The following is a 12,979-nucleotide window of genomic DNA, read 5'->3' as shown; positions in this document are numbered from 1 at the left end:
CTAAGTCCTTGTTCCAAAATATATAATTGTTTAAAAATATAAATTTTAGAGTTTATGGGGGATAAAAAAGAAAAACAGCTCCACTGAGGCAAATACAGCTCATAGCTCATAATCTCCAATAACCAAATCTAAAATCAGCACACTAGTTAAGGGTATAATTGATTACCTGTAGGGCCCACTGTGCTCACAACTTAGTGATAATGTGATCTTCTGATAGGGTCAGGTTTGCGAAGTTAACCTCATAGATTTGAGTATGGAATAGAAAATACCTATTTCATTGTTAAAAAAAAATGAGTTGGAATATATAGTTTTAACTGTCAGTAACTTCTATATTAATTCCATATTTAAACAAGCCTTTAAAAGTTAATTTCAGAAGTTCCACACTTAACATTTAGGTAATTTAAGACAATATGTACAATTTTAAAAAGTGATGGCTAGTGGTAAACCCTAAGATAAAAAATAAGGTTGGTATGTATGAATAGCATTTTAGCTTTCTCTTTCATCATTTTTTACAACTCTTGCATCTCCTTAATAGAAGGAGGGTTAATTTTATTAAGCAACTCCAGTTACTGAAAGCAAAACACTGTGTGACTACTGAATGTTGTTTATATCAGGGAAAAGTGGTGAATTATTTCATTCCATCACATTATTCTGGAGGAAAAGTAAAAAACACAGAAACCCAGAATATGGAATTTGAACCAAAAGAAAAAGTTCAGTGCCCTCGTAAGTATGAAATCTCTTAAAGAAAATACCTTGTTACAGTCATCTTTGTTATAGTTCTTGTATTCCTTATATGGAGTTATCTTACAATTGTTATGAATAATTGTTTTCATAGTCGTTTAAACTTTGTATAAATGGAGTGGATTACAAGTCATGTTATCTTAACAAAAGTAAAGATTTATTCTTTCATTTGATTGCTTCATTCTTTTTTAGTCTAGATACTTCTTGTTCAATCTTTTATATTTGAATTTCTTTATCTTACAGTTTAAATCAGGCTTTGTTTATTCTCAAGCATAGCTACTTCAAATTCTGCTAGCAAATGAATGTTTCCCTTACTAATTGTAGCATATACGTAGATAATTGTGAGAGGTTTTTTAAAATACAATTTCAAATGACAGTTGCTTTGTAAGATTAACAAATTAATGAGTAATTCTTCCTTAAATTATTTCCATTACAGTAATTTATTAATGTGTTGAGATAAATTTTTGCATATTCTTTAAAATGATGATATACAGATAACATATCTTCAATAAATCTGTGTTTTATTTTTTCTTAACTTAGTTCTCAATGCATATTAAGATTAATTGCTTGTTTTTTTTAAATTTTAATGATTTTGACTGAGTTAGCATATCCTTTTCCATGTAGCTACACGTGTGATGATCCTGACAGCTGTGAAAGAAATGAATGGAAAAAAAGGAGTTTCCATCCTTTCCATCTATAAGTATGTCAGTTCTATATATAGATATGATGTTCAGCGGAACAGGAGTCTTCTGAAACGGATGCTGAAATGTTTAATTTTTGAAGGTCTTGTGAAACAGATCAAAGGCCATGGTTTTTCCGGAACTTTTACATTGGGGAAGAATTACAAGGAAGAGGATATATATGATAAAACAAAAAAGCAGGTAACAACATTTGTTAAGTTGCTATATGTGATGCCTTATGGAAGGTATTGACAGATTCCACTTGATACTGAGACTGTTAGAGACTGAAGGTAAAAAACAAACTTAAAAACTCACATATGGCTGTGACTTATCTTTTCTACTTCCTGAATGTAAGTTTCATCAGAGTAGAGACATTATGTTTACTAAACCCAAAGAAAAGTGCGTGGCACATAGCAAATACTCAATAAATATTTTCTGAGTGAATTATATTAGTGGGTTAAGCACATTATAAAGTTTAAAATAACTCTAAAGAATATATCTTTTAAAGAGAAAAAAGTAAGTAAAATAACTGTGTCTTCATCATGCTGTTGATAGCAGTTAAAAAATCTGTTATATAGCTTTTTTTCCCCTAAGATTTTATTTATATATATTTTTTATATATTTCTCAGAGAGAGAGAGGGAGAGTGCACACAAGCAGAGGGAGCAGCAGCAGAGGGAGAAGGGACTTGATCCCAGGAAACTGGGATCCCATGACTTGAGCCGAAAGCAGACGCTTAACCAACTGAGCCACCCAGGCAATGTTCTGTAGTTTAAAAATATTAGATACCTTACATTTGCTTAGCTCTTTGTATACATTTTCAGTTTTTTATATAAACTCTCATTTTTCCCATGTCATCATCTTACAAAATTTTAACATTTTGTTATAAAACTGCTTTTTGGGGGCTATTAATTTCAAATTTGCTTTTTAAAAAAATTAGTTACATAGCTATGCATACATAAATCAGGTAAAGGGGGCACTTGGCTGGCCCTGTCAGAGCAGCATGCAACTCTTGATCTCAGGGTCATGAGTTTAACTCCCATGCTGGGTATAGAGATTACCATAAATAAATTAACTAACTAACTTTTAAAAAATAAATAAATAAATCAGGTAAAGACTAATGATAAGTCAAAGTATGGGGCTACCAGCTTGTCCTGCGAAAGAAATGGCAGATTGAAAAGTTCGTTTTCTAGAGTAGGGAGTCTACAACGTTTTCCCCAGCCAGGGTAGTAGGCTACAGTGAACTTCCGTGCTTCTGGTAATCCTTCTGTCACCAAAAAATGAAAGTCTTCAATTAATGCCATTCATTTCATTTTAAGTGTCTCAACTCTCTGTTCAACCTCAGCTCTAACATCACTTCTAGGAAGCTGTTGCTGGCACCTACCTTCCCGTCACAGCCCCTCTGTTATATACCCCCCCTTACACATTCCTATACCATCGCTTCACTTTTTATTGTTCTTCCGTTTCCAACAGACCCCCTTGGAGACCAGGAGCTAAATATTCCTCATATTTCTATCCCCAGCATCTAACACTATGCCTGGCACAAAATTGGCATCCAGTAAATGATTTCAGGAATGGACAAAGGTAGAAAGGACAAAGAAGAAATTTGTTTGCTAGTTGTAATAACTAGTAGATTAATTTTCACTTTCTTTAAATGCTATATTTTTTTAATGTTTTTTTTTTATTATATTATGTTAGTCACCATACAGTACATCCCTGGTTTTTGATGTAAAGTTCGATGATTCATTAGTTGCTTGTAACACCCAGTGCACCATGCAATACGTGCCCCCCTTACTACCCATCACCAGCCTATAAATGCTATATTTTAATACGTGGTATGTTTATGATGGCCCTAGTTTGTATGTTTATGTATTATAAACTACTAGTCTTTTATTGATTTAGGCAGACTATAAATTATAAGAGGTTAATATCAAGATATTAGTAGCTCCCTATCTTTCTCCTTTTTATTCTCTTCAAATTTTACTTACACAGTAGTAGAACCTTCCTTTTTAGACCCTTTTTAGAGGGCAGATTGAAAGCAACTGATCAGGAATGATTCACCCCTGGGAAAATGGTAGCAAAGAGTGGCTATTGGACTTTTATGGAAAACTCATAAATAAGGTTGGGAATTTAATTTCAAAAATGTAATTATGTTGAAATAAATTAATTAATATTTTTTCATAGACAGTAGGGAGTCCAAGGAAAATTCAGAAAGAATCCAGAAAATCAGGGAGCAAAGACACAGATTCTGAATACTTGCCATCAAACACATCCGATGATGATGATGATCCTTACTATTATTACTATAAGGCTCGGAAAAATCGTAGTAAATTCAGGAAAAGGCCCGTTCCATCTACAAAAAAGGGAAAAGGTCAACCTAACATCAATCTCAATTCACAAGATCATTGTCCAGCTACCAGTGACTCTGGAATTACTGATATTACTGCATCTAAAAATACATGTATCTTTGAAGGAAAGCAACTGCGTGCAGCAGAGGATCAAGCTGAATCTCTAAACCCTGCTGATGGTGATGTGCCACAGTCTACTGTCACGAGTCCCTGTAATTCCTCTGATTATCGCTTTGAATGTATATGTGGTGAACTTGACCAGGTAGACCGTAAACCTCGTGTTCAGTGCCTGAAATGCCACCTGTGGCAACATGCAAAATGTGTGAATTATGAAGAGAAGAATCTGAAGATTAAACCTTTTTACTGCCCCCACTGCCTTGTTGCGATGGAGCCAGTATCAACAAGAGCAACTCTAATCATCTCGCCCAGTTCCATCTGTCATCAGTGGGTGGATGAAATCAACAGGCATGTGAGGTCATCATCTCTTCGAGTATTGGTAAGGCAATCTGGGCTCTTGAAAGGGATAGGAAAATGTCAATTTTTGCTTCCTTGTGATAATTTTTATAATCTTTGTCACGTTGTTGTTTACCCCAAAAATTAACTTAATAAGATAATATGAGGTCAGAACTTGAAGAGGAAATTGAGAATAAGAAATAAAGCAGTAGATTCTAATTCTTGTCTGACATTTAATTCAGAAATTAAAGCACTTTGAAAAGATGTGAAAGCTTTTGAAAGAATTCAACATGTAAACAAAAAAGACTTCATATGTGCATTTATACTCTCAAGACAGAAATGCAGTCCAAAGACAGCATTGTGTAACAGTAGCTACTTGTCTGATCTCCCCCCACCTTAGCTCCAGAATCGTCCTCTGAAGCCTCAGTTACTTCATCTGTAAAATAAAATTTACTCATTCAACAAATATTTATTGAGCACCTGTAATGTACTAGGAACTCTGCTAAGTTCTAAAAATAGTACCCCCTCACAGACTTACTGTGAAGGTTAAATGATTTGATAAAGTTTTGGTACACAGCACATTGTAATTTACTAATGTTGGTATTTTGTTTTTTCCTTAATTGAAGTGTAGTTGACATATAATGTTATATTAATTTCTAGTATATAACAGTGAATTGATAATTCTGTATATTACACTGTGCTCACCATGATAAGTGTTGTTACCATCTGTCACCATGCAATGTTATTACAGTATTATTGACTTTATTACCTATGCTGTACTTTTCATCCCTGTGACTTATTTATCTTATAACTAGAAGTCTGTGCTTCTTAATTCTCTTCACCTATTTCACCCACCCCCTCAATTCCCTCTGCTCTGACAGCCAGCAGTTTGTTCTCTGTATTTATACTATTTTATGTTTGTTTGTTCGTTTGTTTTTTAGGGTTCCACATACAAGTGAAATATGGGATTTATCTTTCTCTCTCTGACTTATTCCATTGAGGCTAATACCTCTAGGCCCATGTTGTCACAAATAGCAAGATCTCATTCTTTTTTATAACTAATATTCCACAATGTATATATGCCACAACTTTTTTATCCATTCATCTGTCGGTGAACACAGGTTGCTTCCATAATTTGGCTGTTGTTAACAATGCTGCAATAAACATAAGGGTGACTATATCATGGAATTAGTGTTTTCATTTTCTTTGGGTGAATAGTAGTGGAATTATTGGATCATGTAGTATTTCTGTTTTAATTTGAGGGGGGCATTTGCATACTGTTTTCTAGAGTGGTTGCACCAATTTACATTCCCACCACCAGACTAGAATTTCCTTTTCTCCACATCCTCACCAATGCTTGTTAGTTCTTATCTTCTTGATAATAGCCATTCTGACTAGTGTGAGGTGATATTTCATTGTGGTTTGATTTGTGTTTCTGTTTAGTGATGTTGAGCGTCTTTTTATGTGTCTGTTGGCCATCTGTATGTCTTCTTTGGAGAAATGTCTGTTCAGCCCATTTTTTAATCAGTTTTTTTGGTTTTTGGGTTTTTTTGGTGTCGAGCTACATAAATTCTTTATATTTTGGATATTAACTCCGTAGTGAATATATCACTTGCACATATCTTTCCCATTCACTAGGTTGCTTTTTTGTATTGATGGTGTTCTTTGCTGTGCAAAAAGCTTTTTATTTTGCTGTAGTTCCAGTAGTTTACTTTTGTTTTTGTCTCCCTTGCCTGAGGAGACATATCCATAAATATGTGGTTAAGGCCAACATCTAAGAGGTGACTGCCTATGTTTTCTTTTAGGGGTTTTATGGTTTCAGGTCTCACATTTAGATTTTTATTCCATTTTTTGTTAATTTTTATGTGGTGTAAGAAAGTGGTTCGCTTTTATTCTTTTGCATGTAGCTGTCCAGTTTTCCCAGCACCATTTATTGAAGACACTGTTTTTCTCCATTGTGTATTCTTGCCTTTTTTTATTGTAGATTAACTAACCATATAAGCATGGGTTTATTTCTATTCTGTTCCTGTCTATTTATGTATCTGTTTTTGTGCCAGTACCATATTCTTGATTACTACAGCTTTGTAGTATATCTTGAAATCTGGGATTGTGAGACCTCCAGTTCTGTTCTTCTTTTGCAAGATTGCTTTGGCAATTCAAGGCCTTCTGTGGTTCCATACCAGTTTTAGGATTGTTTTATTTTTTGTTCAGAACAAATACAGAATACCAATAGAAAAAATGCTTATTGGTATTCTGATAGGGATTACACTGAATCTGTAGATGGCTTTGGGTACTATGGACATTTTAGCAATATTAATATTTTCAATCTGTGAGCATAGTTTATCTTTCTTTTTCTCATCTGATTGCTGCAGCTAGGACTTTCACTACTATGTTGAATGAAAGTGGTGAGAATGGGCATCCTTGTTTTATTCTTGACCCTAGAGGGAAAGCTTTCAGTTTTTCACCATTGAGTACGATGTTAGCTGTGGGTTTGTCATATATGGCCTTTACTATGTTGAGGTATGTTCTCTCCAAACCCATTTTGTTGAGTAATGTTAATATTCTTCACTCCCTTTGTTCTTTTCTTTCCACACAAATGTCATTTAAGGTTTTCAGTATTTCAGCAACTATCATAGACGTGGAGAGAGAATACCGTAGTAAGTAAAACACCATCTTTGCCATTGAGGAGCTCTGTTATGTGGGGTAGATAAACCTTGTTTTGAATCTAGGTGCTGCCAGTTTTGAGCAAGAACCTTCGTGTTTTTTATGTGTGGGATAGGAGTAATAACAACTACTAAGATTTGTTACTGAAATTAGGAGATAAAGCTCAGCACAGTGTCCGCAACATAAATTATATTATAGCCCTTACTGTTCTACTTCTTTGTACCTTTGTGCTTTTGCACCTACCTCCTATCTACCTACCTAGAAGTCCTTTTCCCCTTGCTCCACCTGGGAGAACTCCTAAATGTTCTTCAAGATCCATCTCAAATTTTCACTGCTCTCTGAATTTACCTTTTTAGTTCCAGCATTGGTCTTTCCGCTGTGCTACCATTTTTACTTCTGTTATATTTCCTTTCACATTGCTTATGTCATTGGTCTTTCACCCTAAAAATGTATCTTTCTCTAGGCATGTGTGGAATGTATCTCATAGCATGTTTGGTACTAAAAAAATAGAAAGGGCTTGGTAAGGATATAAAAGAATGAATATTTTAGTTCTCTTTGATGAGCTTTTCTGCAATAATTGTGTTTGTGCTGATTATTTCCTAGGTATACCAAGGAGTGAAGAAAGATGGTTTTTTACAACCTCATTTTTTGGCTGAACAGGATATAGTTATCATTACCTATGATGTCCTTCGTTCAGAACTGAACTATGTAGATATCCCACACAGCAATAGTGAAGATGGGCGTCGCTTACGGAACCAGAAGCGCTATATGGCCATTCCCAGCCCCCTAGTAGCTGTGGAGTGGTGGAGGATCTGCCTTGATGAAGCCCAGATGGTTGAATGTCCTACTGTAAAAGTGAGAATTTCTGCAAAATCTTTTGAGCACTGGGGAAGAGAAAAGAAGAAAGAGATTGGGGAAGCTGTCCGTAGAAAATTTAATAATTTAAGTGTAATTGACCCACAGTATTGATATTGGCCAACAGTTTGCTGTTAAACACACTACATTAGCTTTTCTCTTGTGCCATGAACTACATAACCCTTAGGAATTATTTTGGTACTTTGTGAATTATTGCTCTATATGCAATGACTATGTGTATTTGAATAAGATAGTAGGCAATTTATGTGTGGTGCAGGTAAAAGTAAACTCTGTTTAGGGACTTTTATAAGCATTTCTGCTAAGTGGAAGGCTCATCATGTAGGCTCTGATAGCTTTGGGCCAAAGTGAACTTCAGCAGTTTTTCATCAGAGAGACCATATCGTAACAGACCATGCTACTTTAGAGGGAGTAGTGATTCAGCCTTTGTTCGTCATATTATCTTTATTCCATCTTCTGTGGCCAATTTGTAACCTGCACTCAATTTATGAATCTCATCTGTTAGTACATTGGTTCACATCTGAAGGATGGGTGGCTTAGGGCATGTATCAGTTCAGTCAGATGTATTCAGGGAGCCTTTTCATTCTACATGAACTTGAACTACCCTTCCTCTTTTGGGGAGGGCACATGGCAGCCTGCTACTAATGAGAGCCGCTGTGCTAGAAGATGACCCATTGATTTTGACATTCAACTTTGAGTGTTATAACTGTTGAATAAGAACAAATATGTCTGACCCTGAAACATAGCTTTTCATGGGCTGTTCTCAGGAGTAAACGTATTCCTGATTTCCTGTCTTTTTTTCCTCCCGTTTCATACTTCTCTCTCATTAGGCCGCGGAAATGGCTCAGCGCTTGAGTGGGATTAATCGCTGGTGCATCAGTGGCACTCCAGTGCAGAGAGGATTGGAGGGTAATGTGTGCTTTCCTCACATTTTGCGTGCGTTTAAAAAGCTTGCTTTTTTGAAGAACAAGTATGTTTAACCTTTCTCGAAATCCTTACTTAAGTGATTGTACATATATTTGCATTTTACTCCTAGTGGTTCAAGCATTTGTCTTTTTAAATGGAATTAAGTGGTTTTTTATTTTATTTATGAGGACAGATACACAGTGAGTAGTCTGATAGTCCTGAGTCAAACAGTCATTGTGCCCCCCTCAGCAGTGCAGATGCAGGTCTCAATTGTTAACTCAGAGTTCCAAAGTGGTAGGTAGAAAATAGAAAGAACCTAACCAGAAAGAGTGAGAGGAGAAGGAAAAGGAATTAATTTCAATTGGCTGTATCTATAAAAATGAAGGTCATAATTTTCATTGGCTGATCCATAAATAGTGGGATCACAGTTTTATTAATTGTAAGAGTTGTAAAGTATTCATAGCTTTATAGGATCACTCCGTAAGCTTACACCATCATTCGTTCAACTGTTCCTCTTAGACGTTTAGATTGTGTCGAGTTCTCCCCCACTTACATACACACATTTTAACTCATGCTTCTACATTCCTCTCATTTGTATAACTTATTTTCTGTAGAGCAGACACTGCATTTTTATAAATTTTATTCAAGTTGTGAATATTTAAAACTAAAAGTTTTATTAAATGTTGTTCTACATAATAAATTTTCAGAAAAGCTGTCATTAAAATGTAATTATAAATATAATGTAGATACTCTTGAAGTCCTGTGGCAAATGTTCATCCTTAAAACTTACCTTTCTTTAAAAAAAGAACTTCTGAAACTTCAAGTTTTCATACATAGTTTTCAACAGGATAACTTAACACTTTTTTAAAATAAAATTATCAGCGTTTATTATTATGATCTGAAAAACAATAATTTTTTGAATATTCTTTTTAGGGGCAGAATGTCTTCTAGGAAGCCTTTAAGTATGTATTTAGATATTTGCATAATTTTAGTAAATTACATTAAGATACCTATTTATACCATAATATCAGACTAATTAAAAGGCCAAATTTAGTGGTTTGCTATTACATTTGGAAATTGTCCAAATTATTGATGTTAGATGTTAATAAGATCTCATTAGACTCAAAAGTTAGCTGAGAGGGTACAAGAAAAAGAATGTGACTATCAGAGTTACATTTTTCGAATTTTAACATTGAAAGAATATGAACAATAATTCCTCAGTTTCCTGGGTAGGCTATTTTGGATATGTAAGGTGTTGGCAGGTGTTTAAGCACTTACCACCATTTAACAAATTCTTCAGTATTTTTTTTAATTCCATTATAATTATCATCTAGTGTTACATTAGTTTTAGGTGTACAGTATAGTGATTCAGCAATTATATATATACATTACTCAGTGTTCATTGCAGTAAGTGTACTCTTAATCCCCTTCACCATTTCACCTCCCCTCTGGTAACCATCAGTTTGTTCTCTATATTGAAGAGTCTGTTTCGTTGTTTGTCTTTTTTTTTAATTTATTCATTTTGTTTTGTTTCTTAAATTCCACATATGAGTGAAATCCCATATATTTACTTTTTCTGACTGATTTATTTCACTTAGTATTATATACCTTCTAGGTCCATTCACGTTGCATATGGCAAGATTTCATTCCCTTTTTTATGGCTGAGTAATATTCGTGTGTGTGTGTGTACATCTTCTTTATCCATTCACCTATCAGTGGACACTTCCATAATTTGGCTGTTGTAAATAATGCTTCAATAAATGTAAGGATACATTTATCTTTTGGAATTAGTGTTTTTTTGTGTGTGTGTGTGTGTGTGTGTGTGTGTGTACATCTTCTTTATCCATTCACCTATCAGTGGACACTTCCATAATTTGGCTGTTGTAAATAATGCTTCAATAAATATAAGGATACATTTATCTTCTGGAATTAGTGTTTTTGTTTTCTTTGGGTAAATACCCAGTAGTGGAATTACTGGATCATACAGTAATTCTATTTTGCCTTTTTTTTGAGGAACTTCCATCCTATTTTCCACAGTGCACAAGATTTTCTTTTTCTCTGCATCCTCACCAACATTGGTTATTTCTTGTGTTTTTTATTTTAGTCATTCTGACAGGTGTGAGGTGACATCTCATTGTGGTTTTGATTTGTATTTCCCTGATGATAAGTGATGTTGAGCATCTTTTCATGTGTCTGTTTGCCATTTGTATGTCTTCTTTGAAGAAATGTCTGTACAACTTTATTGAGGTATAAATGATACATAATAAAACTAAATATTTTAAATATAAAATTTGTAAACTTTTAACATACTTATATGCATTTGTATATATGAATATATATACAATCTGTTTATACAATTATGATGATCCACCCCATAGGTCTCCTCAAGCCCAAGTTAGTTGAAAAAGAGCTTTTCTAAACTTCCTGGAAGTATAGTTTATCTTTCCTCTTTGTTTCCATATTTCCCTGATTTCTTTAACACTATGATTCTTCATTGTATCTCTCTTTTTGTAGCTGTTATAGTAGAAATCTCAGCCTGCCAGGACTTACTATGTTGCAGTTGGAAGTGGAAGTCTCATTTTTTTTCTTTTGATGTTAGAACAGGGTTTTTCAGCCATGGCCCCACTGATATTTGGGGGTGGGATAGTTTTTTGTTGGACCTGTCCTATGCATCTTAGGATATTTAGCTTCCCCCCACTAGATGGTAGTAACACTCCTGCTATCGTGACACCTACAAATGTTTTTTAGACGTAACCAAATATCCCGTCGGGGGCAAAATTGCACTACTCCACAACAACCAGGTTGACCACATATTGAGTTGTATGTCCATAAAGAAATTACGTAAACGTTCATATTTTTTATTTTCCCTAATTTGTAAAGTAAGATGTTTTAAGATTAAGTATAATAAAGTATACAAAGCATTTAGCACAGTACCTGGCAGGTATTAAATATTCAGTGAATGATAGCTGCCTTCACTGCTGCTTTTGTTGTTCCTAACTATGCATTTATATATTCATGTATTCATTTTAGCTTCTTTGGAAGTGTTGACACTCTAAATTACTTAAGTACTCTGTGGTACATTTATTGCAAAAAGTAGATAAGGTCCCTGACCTTCTTGAGCTTACAGCTTAAAGGAGAAGATATATTTATTAAGTACTTAGACATATAGAAGATTGTGGTCAAGATAACTTTAATGTATGAAATAAATATAAAATTCAAACTATAATAGGCTTCAGAAAAGATGCCTGGTTCTGTGACCTCACATAATAGGGATACAGAAGGAAATGATGGCTGAGCCAGGATCTGAAATATTAACATGAGATAGGTAAAGAGGGAGGGAGAATTCTCTATTGTAAAGGAAACAAAATATAAAGATGATTAGGCAGGTGGAGAACAGAAGGAAATCCATATGGCTATAATACAGAGAACTAGGGAAAACACAGTAGGTTGAGAAACTGAATAGATGGATGTAGACCAGACCATGGAGGATTCTGTAGGCCATGATAAGGAATTTTATTTATTTTCTTACAAATAGCAGGAGCTGTTGAAAGGATTTAAACAGAGTGGTTGGGGATCATCTCTGTTGACTACAGTAAGTAATCTAGATAAGTGATGCTGGCACTTTGGATTTGAACTAGGACTGTCCTGAAGAAATGGAAAAAAGTGGATAAGGAAAAAAATTAGTAAGTCTTAACAGTGATGAGGAGATGCCAAGACTTCTAACTTGCATCCATGGACAGTGACAGTATTTACCAGTGAAAAGCACTAGAACAGCAGCATGTTTGGGCAAAGAGATAATGAATTTGATTTTGGCAAGTTGAGTTTGAGGCACCTTTGGGACCTCAAGAAGAGGTAGCACACAGGCAACTAGATTGATTAGAACAGAAATATATATATAATATATCCATCGATATCTGCATATAGGCAGTATGTCTTTCAGATGTTAACTAACTGTCAGAAATCATCAAAGTAACTTAATTCAACCTAAATATTTGTTGGACATATTCAGAATAAATGCATGGCCTTTTTGTAAAAACAATTGTCATGGTTTCTAAAGAGAAAACAGCCCAATGTGAACGTTTTTAACAGTACAGAAAAATGTAAAGAAAATTATACTCAGCTATAATCTTCATTTGAAGATACAACCCCTATTCCATTCTTTTTTATATAAAGGTTTATATATTTATCCTCATACTACATGCATCATTTTATGTTCTTTTTTTTTTCATTATATAAGCAGTTTTCTGTGTTTTAAAAATTCATCATAGATATGAAAACTGCATAAGGTATAATGCTAAGTGAGCAGAAAATGACAC

The 12,979-nt window shown here is 34.4% G+C and overlaps 1 protein-coding gene across 1 annotated transcript in view; it reads left to right on the top strand.

Annotated features, from left to right (window-relative positions):
- Window positions 1–12,979, top strand: part of SHPRH (SNF2 histone linker PHD RING helicase) — an 85,814-nt gene that overhangs the window by 17,281 nt on the left and 55,554 nt on the right. The window contains exons 7-11 of the mRNA XM_008695024.2: window positions 615–723; window positions 1,366–1,622; window positions 3,604–4,263; window positions 7,488–7,739; window positions 8,588–8,666. Coding sequence (XP_008693246.1) covers window positions 615–723; window positions 1,366–1,622; window positions 3,604–4,263; window positions 7,488–7,739; window positions 8,588–8,666 — 1,357 coding nt within the window. The remainder of the gene's footprint in view (window positions 1–614; window positions 724–1,365; window positions 1,623–3,603; window positions 4,264–7,487; window positions 7,740–8,587; window positions 8,667–12,979) is intronic.

Source organism: Ursus maritimus, unplaced genomic scaffold (genome assembly GCF_017311325.1).
Source record: "Ursus maritimus isolate PB19 unplaced genomic scaffold, ASM1731132v1 scaffold_13, whole genome shotgun sequence".
In the NCBI taxonomy this organism is placed as follows: Eukaryota; Metazoa; Chordata; class Mammalia; order Carnivora; family Ursidae; genus Ursus; species Ursus maritimus.
This window is presented reverse-complemented; position numbering and strand designations above follow the sequence as displayed.